This window comes from Chelonoidis abingdonii, chromosome 16, assembly GCF_003597395.2.
Source record: "Chelonoidis abingdonii isolate Lonesome George chromosome 16, CheloAbing_2.0, whole genome shotgun sequence".
Taxonomy (NCBI): Eukaryota; Metazoa; Chordata; order Testudines; family Testudinidae; genus Chelonoidis; species Chelonoidis abingdonii.
In genome coordinates, this window is record NC_133784.1 from 15,787,191 (window position 1) to 15,804,707 (window position 17,517).

At 44.8% G+C, this 17,517-nt stretch overlaps 1 protein-coding gene across 39 annotated transcripts in view; it reads left to right on the forward strand.

Moving 5' to 3' along the window:
- The window catches only part of SORBS1 (sorbin and SH3 domain containing 1), a 297,291-nt gene that overhangs the window by 239,938 nt on the left and 39,836 nt on the right, over positions 1-17,517 (forward strand). For 35 of the 39 annotated variants that reach the window (XM_075072803.1, XM_075072805.1, XM_075072804.1 and 32 more), the window contains 5 exons: positions 66-195; positions 2,596-2,710; positions 6,622-6,705; positions 15,781-15,846; positions 16,434-16,535. In XM_075072803.1, coding sequence (XP_074928904.1) covers positions 66-195; positions 2,596-2,710; positions 6,622-6,705; positions 15,781-15,846; positions 16,434-16,535 — 497 coding nt within the window. The remainder of the gene's footprint in view (positions 1-65; positions 196-2,595; positions 2,711-6,621; positions 6,706-15,780; positions 15,847-16,433; positions 16,536-17,517) is intronic. The other 4 variants (XM_075072811.1, XM_075072819.1, XM_075072821.1 and 1 more) reach the window with 1 other exon arrangement.

A 17,517-nucleotide genomic window follows, 5' to 3' on the forward strand; every position in this document is an offset into this window, starting at 1 on the left:
GTAAGCATCACTCACCTTGGCCTCCTGTGACATTTACTAAGATTTTTGTATATGCCTTTTTGCAGCAAGGACCCAGCCCTCAGTGCCCCGGTCCAAGAGTGAGATGGACAACATTGATCCTGACAAGGTTGTTAAGAGATCAGCTACTCTGCCACTTCCAACTCGTACTTCATCACTGAAATCCAGCCCAGAAAGGTAACCTGAACTAAGGGAGAACCTCAAAAGTTCTCATTAGGGAGGGGACTCAGATGCAAAGCTTGGACCCGGATTTGGAGCTGAACTTTCCCAGAGTCCAGAGCAGTTTGGATCTGGAGTATAGCAAGGAGTTGTGCTATTCCTCTGATAAGTATTGAAACCTTAATGTGTTCCTTCATCATCCCAATCTACCCTCTCTGTTCGTCTGTCTCATCCATCTATCGCCTCCATGTCTTTTCATATAGCTCAGGCCCTCTCTGGGGCAGGGACTGTTTCCTTTGGTAATGTCTATACAATGCCTAGCACAGCAAGTCCTGATCCTTGATTGTGGCACTACACCGTAATATAAATATTAACAAGTATCCAAAGTGTCTCTAAACCTCCTGGATCTACAAAACTGAGCTGGAAGTCTCCTGAAAAAAGGCCCTTCTAGAGCCAATCTGTATTTGGAAATCCAGAGACACATGAAAATGAAAGTAAAGGGCAGTATGATCTAGCAGACAGGACCTGGAATGCTGGACCTGCATTCTATTCCTGGCTCTGCTGTGGGAACTTAGGCAAGTCCCTTCAACTCTTGTGCCTGTTTCTTCTCCAGTCCTTTGTGTGTCTTGTCTAAATTGTAAGCTCTCTAGGTCAAGGACTATCTCTTACTATTTATTTATTCAGCACCTAGCACCCTGAGGCCTCTGAAGCTTGCATATCATCATCATTGTGGGGAGCAAGGGTTTGGATTTATTTCAGGGCTTGGCAAAGTTTGTTTGGGAAATGGGTTTTGTTGAATCTCAATCAGCTAATCAGCCCTGGAAGCCCAGTTCAACTCACTGTGAAGTCAATGGGAGTTTTGAGTCCTAGTTAGCATCAGATATTGTTTTCACTCCTGCTTTTTAACCATGCGTGTGGAAGCTCATTGTAATAGTAACGAAAGCATTTACTGAACAGAGGATGGGGAGAAAGCAAAATAGGCTATGAACATTTTATGCAATGATTAATTCAACCAGTTCTTAAAACCCTCTGCTCCCACTTCCTCACAGTGATTTGCACTGGCTTCAAACGAGCAGTTCCATAGTCTGTTTGCTAACATAGAGAGCACCTAAGGCCACATGACTAGAAGATGATGTTCTCCCAGCATAGCAATTAAAGAGGAAGTACTGTAGCTTCCTGGTAAAACTCTTGTGAATCAAAAGATTAAACTAATTAGTGCTTTACATTATCAGGTAACAAAAACAGCAGGACTCAGCTGGGGAGAACATTTCCTAGGATTGGAAGTGCTAAAACAATCAGGTCTGTTCTACACCATGGAAATTAGACTGGTTGAAGCCCCTAGAATATTTGTAAAACACTCGACAAATGGTCTAATAACTGGCTAGAACAAGCAACCTTTTACCAGCAGGTTTAGTTCTTGTTAATGCTTAACCAGTCCAGCGTGAACCACGGGAGTACCAGTAGAGATGCACACAAACTGAAATGGTTCAATTTAGCCCTCTCTTTACTGTCTCACAGTACACTGGTGGCCTTGCAAAACCTGTCAGAATGCACTACTTCTGGGAATTGTAGGATAGGTTCCCAGAGTGCATTGCAACTGAGATGGTCTGGGCAGTGCTAGTGTGGATGTTGCATAGAACTTAACCGTCATGATTGGCCCATGTCACAGACTTCAGCCCCAGTTCCATCTTTTCCCAAAATTTAGGCAGAGTGTAGGGGGATGTTCTGGTCTCAGAGGCTGACTTACGAGTTCGAACCTAGATTCAGTTCAAAGTCGGGGAGAAGGGTGTTGGAATTCTGCAGGCCTATCTCTAAGGTACTTCTAATAAGGAAAGAAGTGTAAGTTTGGCAATTAATGGAAAAGAATTGCAAGAAACCTTTACGGTCCTTTCAAGTGATTTTTAGCAGCTGACACATATACACAAATTTAATTCTGGTTGCTATTAAAAAATAAACCCCAACCCATCTGACCTGTTCCTCTTGCAGCAAGTTTTCTGCTTTAGGCTCTGTCTACACTACTCAGCTTTTAGCAACATAGCTGTACTGCTAAAAGCCGTGCAGTGTATCTGCTGTTTGACAGCAGGAGGGAGCTCTCCTGTCGACAAAAAACGTCCACTCCCAACGAGCGGCAGTAGCTTTATTGGCAGGAGTGCTCTCCTGCCGACAAAGCACTGTTCACACCGGCGCTTTCCATAGACAAAACTTTTCTCTTTCAGGGTATATGTGTGTGCGTGTGTGGTTTTTTAACACCTCTGAATGAAAAATCTTTTGTCATTCAGTTGCCAGTGAAGAGAAAGCCACAGATTAAAAAGTTTGCTGATTATACCCAGATTAACTGGGGAAGGAGCTTGTCCAAAGAATACACTCATTTTCATGGCAATAGCGGAGTTCTGGGCTAATTAGCCTCTCTTTCCTCAGGAATGATTGGGAACCCCCAGACAAGAAGGTGGATACCAGAAAATATCGGGCAGAGCCAAAGAGCATTTACGACTACCAGCCAGGAAAGTCCTCTGTTTTGGACAATGAAAAGATGGTAATGTTCCTTTTATCCTGCTCCATGACTTGGGCCTGTGATTACAATATGCTCCACAAGTGCTTGTATAGTTCCATTCAGATAGGTTTCCTTATACTTATGTCTCCTACGTTATGCTATTCGCATATATTTTGTTTTCCAAATGTTTGAGTAACATCGTCACTCCACTAAAAGCAGATCCTGGGGAGCTGCGGGGCCTTTCCTTGTGGACATATTGTTTTCTGTGTTAAGTATGGCTCACTAACCCTACTTTGTAATCTGTGTTTGATTCCATGGCGTGTCTCTAGTTTGCAAGCTGTGCTTATTTCTAATGCACAGCAATAGTTTATTCCATAGCGTTTGAGGCAACAGACCGACTAGTGCTCAAAGTTTGTGTTCTTCTGAGGTCAGCAGCTTTAAAGAAGTTAACAGTAAGGTTCATGCTGTGTTAGTGTAATCATGGAAGTGCTAAAAAATACGGAGGTGTTTTTTATTAAGTGACTATTCTGTGAAGTAGTGATTGTTCTTCAAGGGGTATTTGTTTGAAAGGCACAGTTTAAAGTGCTAATTGTTTGTGACACTCACAGTATAAGTCTGGGGCCGTATTTTCATTAATGCTTTGGAGTAGGATTGAGGAGCTGTACAGAGCGCGAACAGTCACTTTTACTTCAAGATACAGTTGTGACAGGCAATTTAAAAGCAACAGAAGTATGTGGCTAAACTACTGAATAATATGTCTGACTCAGGGTTTTTTCCCTGTTCAATATTTGCTTTCAAATAACATAAAGCCCATTATTTTATCCTGGGACTAATTCTCCTTTCACACCAATGTAACACCATCAATTTCAATGAAGTTATTCTTGGTCCAGGCCTAATCCAATGCCTGTTGAAATCAGTGGCATCCTTGCCTAGACTTCAATGGGCATTGGACGCAGTACACTGATGTAAGTGAGAGGCAAATCAGGCCCCTAGTTTGGGTGTAATAGGAAGGATCATTCCTGTCGTTCTGGCTGGCGCAAGACCCCCTTGATTTGAACAGGAATTTTGCCTAAGGACTATAGGCTCAGACTCTGTGATTTAAAGCCTGTTTCATCAAAGCACTTAAGCCCATGCTTAAATCCCACTCGAGTCAATGGGACTATTCACATGCTTAAAATTAAGCATGTGCCTAAATGTGTTGCTGAATCAGAGTCTAAAAACCAGAAGAGGGACAATTACCAAAGCAGCTGGAAAGACTCCTGCACAGTTAAGGAAAGAGTAAGATGAGTTCTGAGAGTGACACTCCTGACCATTTTTCGTTTTTTACCACCTGTCATTTCAAACCAAAGATCACAGAGGACTGGTGCTGAAACATAAAATGGGACCGAAGTGCCTGTTTGATTGTGCTCTGTGTCAGAATCCTTTTTCCCTAGCCAGTCTAAATACAATAGTGATATGTAGATCTTGTTTTGTGTTATTGAGGGAAACCTAAAAACCAGCAGAAGGGTTATCTGAAGATAATTTGCAGTCTATTAATAGATTGCAATTGCTATGCCATATTCAAAGCAGTAGCTACTAGGGGCTTGATCCAAATCTCTTGCCATCAGTGCAAAGATTCCCATTGATTTCAATGGCCTTTTGATCAATTCCACTGTAAATTTTACTATGCAACAAGGTCAAAACTTTTTGGGAGTCAATACATAATGTATAGAGACAGAGGCATTGCATCTATTTGCCTGCAGTTAATGGCAGTACCTTTCTCCAATCCCTTGTGGTTTAACTAGGCTTATTCTAGACCCTTGGAAATTAACCTCTTTTTGTGGTGACTTCACCAGGTGACACACAAAGTTTAACCATTTTACTTTCAGATACAAGCATTTCCCTTTCTCCCTCCCCCCAGCAGTCAGATAGTCCCATGGGGGGGTTGTTTTTGTATCAGCCAGCTTAGGACAGGAGATAATAAAATTGGAAGCATAAGAAGAGTAAGCACAAAGGGTTGGCCCTAAACTGCCAAGAATTGCTTGGTTTTGGCTATTGTGATTGGCACAGAGGGCTGAGGGCCAGACATGTCTTAGCTCTGGCTCTAGCCCTGGCAGAACTCTCTCCTTGGCCATATCTCATTAGGATAAATCAGGTTCTCTACTTTCCAAGGTTTTCTCCTCCAGGACCCAGATTGTGGAAGTGCATCCGACATCCCCTTCTGTGAAAAGAGCCCTGGGCAGAGCCATCCAGTGGTCTGAGAACAGCACTGGGAGCTAGAAACTCCTGAGTTTTAAATCCATCTCTGACTTAAAATTCTTCTGTGGCCTTGGGTGAGTCACTTCATGACTCTTCCTCACTTTTCCCACCCCTGTAAACGGGGGGTGATAATACTTACTCACCTACTGTACACCACAGAGGTCCTGTAATAGGTGAAGGGTCACAGTAAGCCTTGGCATACATGCCCACATCTCCTGACTGACTCACTTCAGTGGAAGCTACATCCACTTATGGAAGGGCTGAATTTGGTTCATAGTTTTTTAAAGTCCTTTGAAGATGCCTACAGGTGAAATTTGTCTAAGTGCTCAGTACTACAATGGGCAAAAATTATTTGCATCTCTCTTCACTGAGTTACTGTACAAACACCTTAATTTTGGGGGAGGATTCTGGACTGCACATCAGCAGATGCACTGCACAGAAGATATAGCCCAGAAGGAGTGAGGGACCAGGGTGACTTTATGCCAACTTTTTGCCTTTCAGATTTTTAGCTGCTGAGGGAGCTGAAATGGCCACCAGTGTAAGCAGTCTTGGGGCTGCTCTAACTTATGGAAGCCTCCCCAATGTTGCCAACAGGATGCACAGCAGTCCAGAGTCACTTGTAGTGTTCAGTGCCATGGAAAAACTCCCTCCTGCAGTCTGACTCTGACACATCTCCTGCACTAGTACTTATGGGCGGAGTGGACAGCACTGGGCTACTTATATTGACTCCCATGCGTGGCCCCTATACACCACAACGGAAGCATATAGAGGCTGAGGTGGGGGCCTCCATGTCCTGCTGCAATTACTATAAATTTATAATACACTTAGGTCCACTTAAATTAAAGGCTGGATCCATTTAAATCAAATTTAACCAGATCTATCTTTGTAATCTAGAGCACTGGATTTGTTCTCTCATGTCACCAAAGTATGGTTACACAACTTTAAGTTGTTTTGTTAAAATAGATTTTAGGCATGAAAGGGAGCTTTCTTTTTAGCTGTGCTGTTACCTGTCCTGTCTGGTTTTTCCTCCATTCTAGTTTTGTCCGATTCTCTAACATTTGTTTGTGAATAAGCAAAGTATATTGTCTTCCTATTCATCTCCTTTGAGATCTTTCAGAAGTGTGCTCTCTCTCTAATTGTGTCCTCTTCGATTTAGAATGCCACCTCTCACTCTGTTTGCTGTGTATGGACCACAGTTTCTCGCATATCCATGTGCTGTTAAAGATGCAGTATATTTAGTGCTGATCTGGGGCTCAGCAATAGATAATTAGTGTTTTTCAACCTTTATTTATTTATTTATTTGCCAAATGAAAATTAAAAAAAAAAAATATAGGTTTAACCTTGAATCTGAGAGAGCTTTTAACACTAGGAGCAAAGGACTATAAATTACAAATCCTGAGGTCCTTTCCTAGCTCTTCCACTGACTTGCTGTGTGATCTTGAGCAAATCACGTAACCACTATCTGCCTCAGTTTCCCCATCTAAAAATTGAACTAATACTCTCCCAGGGGTGCTGTAAGGTTTAATAAATGATTATAAAACATTCAGAGATCCTTGAATGGAAGGTATTGTAGAAGTACTAAATTATGAGGCTAACTATCTGCATTATTCAGTTGAAAACATTGAGACTGCATCTCTAACAGTCCCTTTCCTATGTATTCTTTGCATAATGTTATCCTTCTCTTTCTTCCATTCCCCTATCACCAACTCCTTTAGACTCGGGATATAAGCCCAGAAGAGATAGATTTAAAGAATGAACCTTGGTATAAATTCTTTTCGGAATTGGAGTTTGGGAAACCGGTAAGTTTGATAGCTGCAATGATTGATAAAGTCAACCTGCATTTTGTAATGATGCTGTTGCGACTTTACTCTAGTTCCTAGATACTCAATGAAACAGCCCTTGCAGAGTGAAACGTGACAGTTCATAACTGAGCTTTGGCACTGACATATGCTAGTAGTTCGGTGACCATTTAAAACATTTTAAAGGCATAATATTTGACCTTCAGGTTCATAGGAAAATATTCCAACAAGTGAGGCAATATCACTTTCATGTGTCAGAGTTCAGCTGGAGGTTTTACTTATTAAAGATAGCAATGATTGTTCTCATTCATTTGTCCCCTTTCCCATACTCTCGTTCCCTCCTCCTCCTCACATGAGCTAGGATGGCTGCTACTTAACCTATTAAATAACTTTAAGACAATGAGAGTCACTATCATATTATAGTCCTGGGTCCTTCATCTGTGGTCAAAAAGTACCAGCTGTCTATAAACTGATCTTGACCCTCTTCCCTGCTCTTTGCCATCTTCATGTAACCTGTTCTCTGCCAAATACGCTGCAGTGGTTTGCATCAAGGATCCCAGGGTTGTTCCCAGAAACAATCCCCTCCAAAAAGTCAGATCAAGAGAATCACATATTTTTATTTCCAATCCAGCCGCATAGCCTGGGTTTTACAGCTATAAGAATGACTAAATGAACCCTAATTATCCAATAAGGACAGGTGACTTTTGGTGGATGGATGTGTTGATTGTCAGGGCCATTGAAAATTTTAAAAAATTATCCCCGTGTTTTTAAGAACTTCTTTAGTCTTACTGCCTGATTCTTATATCGCTTATTGCTGCTTTTCCACTAGTGCAATTGCTTTGACTTCAGTGAAGTTATTCCTGATACTCTCTGCTATCACTGAGAGCAGAATCCAAGCCCACAGCTCCTCCCTACTGTACAAGTTTCAGTAACTCAAATCTCGTAAGCCTCTTCCAGCAATTACAAGTTATGGGCTCAGTCCTGTGCTCGTCATGCAGCCCCTTGATTTGGTTACAAGATCAGGGCAGAGACATGTTTTATTGAACATATCATAGGAGGAGCGTGCTCTTGGGGCTTGAGCAGAACTCTTGGGATCTCACCCCTCCCTCTGTCCTTGGGCAAGTCACTCTCTGCCTATCCAATAATGCTCACCTACTCTGCTAGGATCCAAGTGAGATTTGAGAAATGTTTATAAAGCATTTTAAGACCATTGCATAGATAGTGCTGAGGAAATGCAGCACATAGTTCTAAGTTAGTACAGTAACTTCATATCCCATTATACGCTGCTGCACCAGAACAAGAGACATTTTATACTTATCTAGCACAGTGCACATTGCACTTCTCCCAAGCCAGAACCATTGTAGCTCACTCCCTCATGCGTTGCACTTTATGATGGAATTTTCTGAAGTGCTCAACGTTGGCCTGTCTGTGCTCCCATTGACGTCACTGGTAGAACAACCATTGCCTTCAGTGGGAGCAGAGGTAGACTAATGCTGAGCACTTTGGAAAATCCCATCCTGGGCCTGTATTGCAGTGTGTACATATAGTAAAACAAATACACCCACCCACTGTGTATTTGTCTAAGGCACAATTCTGCCCTGACCCATTCCTCCACTGCTCTCATTGGCTTCAAAGGTGAATTGCACACGAGCATCTGAAGACATGGATATATTTTAGCTTTAGACTTGTTGCCATTATGATTTAAAGAAGGCACACCAATCATTGTAGTGAAGGCTTCAGTACACATGTCCTTGCTTTCCACAAGGCTGTGAGGAGCCTGCCTCTGCCTACAGATGTTGGTAGCAGACCCTTGGCTATGCAAACAATAAGGCCTTAGAGCAGGGGTGGGGAACCTTTTTTCTATCAGGTGCCATTCACTCACAGAAAAAATCAGTCATGGGCCACACTCAGCCGCACCAGGGTGGGGACAGAGGCCCAGGGCTTCCCTTTGCAGCAGGGTGAGCTAGCACTCGTGGCTCCAAGTTTGAGGGCTTCCCCTAGGCTCCGGGGTGGGGCCAGAAATGAGGGAGTTAGATGCAGGAGGGGGCTCCAGGCTGGGGCATGGGGTTGGGGTGCGGGAGGAGGTTCAGGGTGCAGGCTCTGGGAGGATGTTTAGGTACAGGAGGGGGTTCCAACCTGGGCAGGGGGTTCACGGTGCAGGCTCCGGACGGGCGGCATTTACTTCAGGCAACTCGCGCTCGCTGGTGCAGTGGGGCTAAAGCAGGCTCCCTGCTTGTCCTGGCTCTGCGCTGCTCCAGGAAGTGGATGGCATGTCCAGCCCTTAGGCAGAGAGGCCAGGGAACTGTGCGGTGCACCCTACCCGTGCACGCAAGTGCTGTCCCCACAGTTCCCATTGGCTGTGGTTCCCGGCCAATGGGAGCTGCAGAACCATCACTGGGGTTGGGCAGCACGCGGAGCTCCTAGGGGCTGCAGGGATATGCCAGTCGCTTCTGGGAGCTGCACAGAGCTGACAGGACTTTTAACAGCTTGCCAACCCTAGCTTCCCCCCGCAGCAGCGGGGAGGGGATGCCAAGGCTCTGGGCTTCCAGCCCACGACATGGAGACAATGCAGACTAGGTGAAATGAAGCAGTCAGCCAGATCTGGCCCATGGGCCGTAGGCTCCGGCCCACAGGCCGTAGGCTCCCCACCCCTGCTTTAGTGTGTACTGCCTCTCTTCAATCACATTCCTTAAAATTGGCTTAAATCAATGCTTAACATCTAAAAGAAAACAGTGATCTTAGACCTTGCTCAAAGCAGCAGAAATGGGAGATGTTTCTCCAACATTCGTATTTGTGTCCTTAGTCATGCAGCCATGTCCTCTCCACCTGCTCAGCCTCCAAGAGGGGATTCCCAGACTAGAACTGTGTTCCAAGCAGAAACATATGTTCTTCTTCGAGTGCTTGTTAAAGTTCATTCCATGTCATGTCATGTCAGTGCATGGTATCCATAGGACCGGTCCTATTGCCCCCTGGAGACTCTTGCTCATATGCCGGTATAAGGGGTGCCACTGGCCCCTCGCCTTCTCGGTTCCTTCTTACCCCGTGTGATGGTTGCTGGACAAGTGTTCTCTTGCTTTGGCAAGCCTTCTCCAGTGATTTACTGAACTTTTCTTGTAAATAGTTAGTAGGTTTTAGTTCTTGTTAGTTTGTTAGTCCCCTTAAGGAACGTTCCCAGAACAGGATATGCAGCCGTCCCCAAGCTTTAAACCATGTGCCACCTGTGCTAAGCCCATGCTGGAGAGCTATCCCCACTCCAGCTGCCAAAGTGCCTGGGAGAGGCTCACGTCAGAGATAAGTGCAGCATCTGCTGGGGCTTCAGGCTGCACACTCAGAAGGACAGGGACTTCAGGTTGAAAGCCCTGCTGATGGAAGCCGCACTTAGACTGGCTTCCGAGCTGAGTCGGTTGGACTCGGCAGCGAGCACAGTTACCTCAGTGCATAGTGCTCCTCCGGCATGGTGTGCCCCTCAACATTATTCAACATCCCCAGCGCAGAGGAAGCGGCTCAAGAAATGCACGGAGAGAGGTACTCTCTGGTGTCCAAGGGGGACCAGAGAGACTTGAGGAGTGAGGTGCGACCTGCACTGGGCCACTTGCCATCCCAGCAGAGGTGCACAACACCATCTGCAAATCCAGCCCCGCAACCTGTGACTCACCTCAAACGCCCTTACAAGGGATGAACTATCATGGAATCATAGAATCATAGAAGATTAAGGTTGGAAGAGACCTCAGGAGGTCATCTAGTGCAACCCCCTGCTCAAAGCAGGACCAACACCAACTAAATCATCCCAGCCAGGGCTTTGTCAAGCTGGTCCTTAAAAACCTTCAAGGATGGAGATTCCACCACCTCTCTAGGTAACCCATTCCAGTGCTTCACAACCCTCCTAGCAAAACAGTTTTTTCTAATATCCAACCTAGATCTCTCACACTGCAACTTGAGACCATTGCTCCTTGTTCTGTCATCTGCCGCCACTGAGAACAGCCGAGCTCCATCCCCTTTGGAAACCCCCTTCAGGTAGATGAAGACTGCTATCAAATCCCCCCTCACTCTTCTCTTCTGCAGACTAAATAAGCCAAGTTCCCTCAGCCTTTCCTCATAAATCATGTGCCCCAGCCCCCTGATCATTTTCATTGCCCTCTGCTGGACTCTCTGGAATTTGACCACATCCTTTGTGTAGTGGGGAGGCCCAAAACTGGATGCAGTACTCCAACTGTGGCCTCACCAGTGCCAAATAGAGGGGAATAATCACTTCCCTTGATCTGCAGGCAACGCTCTTACTAGTATCCTTACATATAAATGTGAAGGAGCTCAGAGCAATACACTTGGCCTTCAAAGTGTTCCTTCTACAGCTCTCAGGCAAAAGTGTGAAAGTACTGACAGACAATACAGTGTCAGTGTTTTACGTCAAAAAACAGAGGGGCCCACTCCAAGATCTTCTGCCAGGAAGCCCTCGGTCTATGGGATTTCTACGTGAAGCATTCCACTCACCTGGAGGCGTTGCCCCTCCCTGAGGAGCGGAACGTGCTAGCGGATTGCCTCAGCAGATCTTTTTCCTCTCACTATGAGTGGTCTCTCCAATCAGAGGTCGCCAGTGTCAGTTTTCCGAGGTGGGGAACTCCCCAGTTGGACCTGTTAGCCACCGCGCAGAACAGGAAATGTCACTGCTTTTGCTCAAGGCAAAGGTTCTCTCTCAGATGCCTTCCTATGATCATGGTTGGACAGCCTGCTGTACTCATTCCCTCTGATTCCCTTAGTTTGCAAGGCTCTACTAAAGATCAACAGGGACAAGGCAAAGGTCATCCTGGTCAACCCAGCATAGCCTGGCCAGCTTTGATTGGGCATGCTCCTAGATCTCATAGTCAGATCTCCATGGCTCCTCCCTCTCAGGCCAGACATGATATCACAGGAGGCTCCTCCATCCAAACCTCATAGGCCTACATTTGACAGCATAGCTGCTGCCTGGCTAAATCCAGAGGAGAGGGCATGCTCAGAGCAGCTCCACCGGGTTTTTCTAGGTAGCAGAATGCCCTCTACCAGGGCCACCTCTCTGGCCAAGTGGAAATGCTTCACTTGCTGGATGGCCAAGTGGAGCCTTTGCCCAGCATAGGCCTCATAGGATAGAATCATAGAATATCAGAGTTGGAAGGGACTTCAAGGGATCATCTAGTCCAACCTCCTGCTCAAAGCAGGACCAATCCCCAGACAGATTTTTGCCCTAGATCCCTAAATGGCCCCTTCAGGGATTGAACTCAGAACAGCATACCAATGCTTAAACCACTGAGCTATCCCTCCTTGCAGTTCATCTTAGGGTATCTCTAAGTTCTTTCATTGTCATCAATCAAGGTTCATTAGGCAGTCATCTCAGCATTCCCACTCCCAATCCAAGACAGATTGGTCTTCACCCAGGAGATGATGAGCAGGTTCATTAAGGAGTTGGAGAGGCACTACCCACAGGTTTGTGACCCAGTTCCACCTTGGGACTTAAACTTGATTTTGTCTAGGCCCTTGGCATCCTGCTCCTTGCTGTTTCTCTCGTGGAAAGCTGCCTTCCTGGTAGCAGTCACTTCAGCCAGGAGAGTTTCTAAGTTGACCTTGGAGCCTCCCTATACTGTTTTCTTCAGAGATAAGATCCAACAGTGTCCCCACCCAGCCTTTCTACCCAAGGTGGTGTCGCAGTTTCATGTCAACCAAGACATTTTCCTGCCTTTCTTCTTCCCGAAACTGCACAAGACAGAAGAGGAGCGACGCTTACACTCTCTGGACATTAGAAGGGCACTAGCCTTTTATATTGACAGGACAAGTCCCTTCCACAAATCTACGCAGTTTTTTGTTGCTATCACGGATAGAATAAAGGGTCTCCTGGAGTCATCCCACAGAATCTCATCCTGGATCACAACCTGTATCCAGGCCTTCTATGAACAAGCAAAGGTCCTGCCTCCAGCTATAATGAAGGCCCATTCTATGAGAGCGCAAGCATCTTCAGGAGCTTTCGTGGCACACATCCTGATCCAGGACAGCTGCAGGGTCGTGACATGGTCATCAGTCCACATGTTTGCGTCCCACTATGCCATCACCCAACAGGTCAGAGCTGATGCCAATTTTGGAAGAGCTGTGTTAGTCGGCATGCTCATGAATTCCTAGCCCATCTCCGAGGACACTGCTTGTGAGTCACCTGACATGGAATGGACCGGAGCAAGCACGCGATGAAGAAAAAACAGTTACTAACCTTCTGTAACTGTTGTTCTTCAAAATGTGTTGCTCATGTCCATTCCATGACCTTCCCTTCTACCCCACCATTGGAGTTGACGGCAAGAAGGAACTGAGAGGGCGAGGGGCTGGTGGCAAGCTTATAGCGACACAAGTGCAGGCCTCCAGGGCAATAGAGCCGACCCTAAGGATACCATTGGGAGAAAACTTTCCAAGGAGAGAGATAGCTCAGTGGTTTGAGCATTGGCCTGTTAAACCCAAGGTTGTGAGCTCAGTCCTCAAGGGGGCCATCTGAGGCAAAAATCTGTCTGGGGATTGGTCCTGCTTTGAGCAGGGGGTTGGACTAGATGACCTCCTGAGGTCCCTTCCAACCCTGATATTCTATGAAGAGCACATGCACACCTGATATGACATGGAATAGACATGAGCAACACATCTCAAAGAACAACCATTATGAAAGGTTGGTAACTGTTTTTTGCAACCACTTGAGTAGATAGCATTGAGAAGTTCCCCCTGCATTAATGAACCTGCAGGGGGTCTAAGCAGAAAAATGAAGATAAGAAGGAACAAGGCCCACCAATGCCTTCCAACTCCTGCAGTCCCACCAATGGCCTTCTTTCTACAGTCCTGCCAGACTTCCATTCATCCATCCCACGACTGCCTCACCTCTCTCCTACATTCAGAAGAAATTAAGTTAATCCCAAGGGATCTTGGTGGAGGAATCCTTTCCATCATCTTAACCTTATGCATGTGAATGAGAATCACTGCAGTTAAACATTTGACCCTAGGTACACAGTGATAGAATTGTTAGCCCAGTCTGTCTTGTGTTCTAGGGCTTCTAGGTGCCCCCTGTAGCTGTAGCTGCTCCCTCATATTTCTGTCTTGAAAATTCCTGATGCCCTTCTGCGGCAGCTCCTGTTAGTGCGCCATGTGATAGCTGTGCAGACACTTGGCTGATGGAACTGCCCTGTGAGTCCACACACGTGATCTATGCACCGTGCTGCAGCGTTACATCAATCTCATTGATGCAATGTGTGATCTTTTAGTCTGTGTGTAATCTGCCCCTGACTGGAAACTGTGGCAAGTTGAACAACGCTTCACTGAAGTTCAGCTCTGTAAACTGAGCTCTGCTGCTCACTTGGTCTGAAAAAGCAGCTGACAGCTTTCAGCAGTAGTGCTCCTTCAGGCTGCTAGAAGGCCAGGTCATCAAATGTCACTGGTAAATCACGTTTAATCAGAGGTCCCCTGTTAACATGACTTTTAACTGAGCAAGTCTCAGCAGTCATCCTGGAATGGATGAAATGAGGCTCAGGATTCCCAATCCAGTCCTAGCCAGTCCCATGGGACCGTGCAGGCAACGCTCCAGTTGTTTGGATGGGATTCGATGTTCAGTGCCCGTAAAGCTTAGGACAGTTTGGCAGCATGGACTCTTTTTGGATATATCACCGAGATTCTTCCACCCCACACGCTTATTCCCTAATTCTGATTTTCCACAGGACCTGTCCACAGAATATAACATTCAGTCAATAATTCCATCGGCTTGTCAAACACACGCCAGCACCTTCACCCAGGGACTTGTAGGGCAGTGCAGTTTGGCTCTTTGCTCCAATACTCGGAAGTAGGGCTTGGGGAAAAAGAGACCTGCATTGACTCTGCAAGGCTGTCTTCCATAGCCCTAAACACTGATGACTGTCAACAACAGACCTCTTGGGATTCGTAATAGCCATTTATAGTGTCTGCAGCCCAAAAGGTGGTAGTAAAAAGTAGAAATATGCCCAGTCCAGAAACCCAGGTCCAGGCAATCCCAGAACTTTGGAGAAATTCAGATCAGGAGCTGAACTTCAGAGCAAGATTGCTGCTCAATTCCCCCTCCAGTAAAACTGATGCTGGTGAGCTCTCTCTAGTCTCTCTCAATGATTCTCAGGTGCTCAGATACCACAGCCGTGTGAACAGTGTAAACACCTAGGACTGTGCTCTGTCTGTAAAACAAGAAGCCATTTTTTTTCTGTTTGGTAATGTGATCAGCAAGTTTATTCTGGATTCACTGAGAGAGAATAGACAGTCTTTGCAGCTGCTTCACCCATGGGAACTGTGCTGTGGGGAAGTGTGTGTATGGCATTATCGAATTAGCAAGGGAGATCATGACAAAAGGATTTCATTCCAAACAGGCCTCTGCAACACTACTGATCCCACCAGAGTTACAAACAAACAAAACCCCTAGAGCCATAAAATGTAGGTTGAATTTTCTTTTGCAAAGTTCATTACCCCCCATCTTCCCAAAAAGGTGAAATGAAAAATAACACCTGTGCATTCTCATTGCTCTATAATGCCAACGCTGGAAATTCAGCCATTTATTAACATGGTATGTATTTACAGTTGGGAGCAGGGATGGAAGGGGAAAATATGTCTCCTTTTTATTTATGAAAGGCCCTTGTTCTACCCCTTCCTTTTGAAAAGAAGAAAGAGCAAGCAAACACTTTTTTCTTATTGTGATTTTTATTTTTTTGTTGTTGCTGTTGTTTTGTTGGTTTTTTGGGTGTTTTTTATTTAGAATGCTTTACAACTGCCTGTGCCTTCCCTCTGGGTGGTGCAAAATCCATGAAAACATCTTATAAAAATAAAAAATGGCTTCAGACAGTATTTAAAACACCTCTCCCTAAATTGTGCATGTGCCCTTGGCCTTCCATAATCTTTTGGCATTTGTGGTACAGCAGATTGCCCTTTTTTTCTCTCTTTTTTTTTAAATTTTATTTTCAGTGTTGATGCAAATCCCTAACGTATCCCTCTGTGTTCTAATCCAGTTTCCATATTCTCTGTGATGTCTTTCCTTATCTTCATTTCCTCATTTCCTCCTCTGCTTTCCATCAGCCTCCAAAAAAGATATGGGATTATACTCCTGGAGATTGCTCTATACTTACTAGGGAGGATAGAAAGGTAATTCCGTCTCACATATGTTGTACTACAGTATGCTGTCTGTGTGCGGGGGCCTGTGGGGTGTGTGTGTGTGGTTTTTTTTATCTGGCATTGTTTGGGTTTTGTGAGTGTGTGGGTGGTGACTCTATTTTTTTTATTTTGGCATGAACTCATTATCCTAACAATTAAGTTGGCCAGTAAATCGTTTCAATAAGCAATCTTTAAAACATTGTCTACCATAAAGCTGAGTGGTTGTTTTGTGTTCTTGACCTGCAATGATAATTGTACTAACAGCATATCGCATCGATGTTAAAGTATCATCTGTTATTTGGTTTTTTTACAGGTGGGTTTTATGATACTTATGGTTTTTACAGTTAGATTCCAGCAGGCCTGGTGCATCTCTGAATGTAAATATTAAATGCCTAAAACCATTGCATCTGTGATTATTGAAAAGTGATTAATTGCTGGTGAATTTCTGTGTCTTATCTGTACCATCTTTGTCTTTTTTTTTCAATAAAAAGGCTCTTTTATTTCAAAATTAACATTCCTTTGTTTTCCCCTAACCCTAAGCATTATTTTTCCCATTCTTCTTCTCCTTCTTTAACCAGACTGATCTAGAAAAAGACATTTACCTCTACCAGACTGAGTTAGAGGCAGATTTAGAACAAATGGAGAAGCTTTATAGAGCGCCAGATAAAAAGCCACCGAAGGTATTTCCTCTTCTTTTCATGCTGCCAATCCCTGTTTCCCAACTCTCTGCTCTCTCTATTCACTGCTGGATGGTTATTAAATGAGGTTGGGGTCCATAATGCCCCAACCATTCTGATTGCATGGCTTGCTGTGTAGCTGTCAGAAATGATAAAACATGATGTTGATAATCTGGCTCGAAATCCATTTCAGCTACAGTGTTTCCCCCTCCCCCTCTTCTAGGGTTTGTTTGGAGTTTGGTGTCTCTACAAAACCCCCTCACTATTTTTCACATGAATAGGCAGCGGCAATCGGCTTTAAATTCTTGGTTGATGTCACGTCACCATCTTGTGCCTTTCAAGCGATCCACCTTCCCATATTTTTTCACACATACCCCACTCCTATGTCAGGATGCTGTGCCTACCCCAAGATCTGGATTTTTCGCAAGAGATTTTATGCAACTGTCCTTAAGCTGCAATCAATGCGGCCTTCTTGAGCAGGGTAGCCATCGCCACTGTCCTGTTGAGTACTAATCCTAGACTAGAAAGATTAATTCGGTAATGCTCCAATTATTATTGTTTTAAAGCTACAATAATTTTGATTGGGACTTGGAAGCTGCTCTTTCAAAGGTCTCGTTAGCTTTTGCATATCATCTGCATTTCTTCCAGTTTATGAATCTATATATGGGGACAGGGGGAGAGACAGACTAAAAGGTAAACAGTATTTCTTCCAAAATTGCCTCAAATTATTAAAAAATGTGCCTAGGAAGCATTAGCTGAATTAAAAGTGAGCTGATGGGAGCTGACTTTTGCTACTGAAGCTGTGCAGCTGGCATTGCACCTTAAAGAAGGAACCCAGGCGTAGCCATTTCTTTTCTTGTTAGCAGAATGATATTGATTTGAACGCTGAGGAATATGTTATGCTGCAGAAATGTGATGCACCTTTAAAGAAAACAGGAGCGGAGGGTGTAGGGGGAAAGCCTGGGGAAATAATTATAAGCATGTG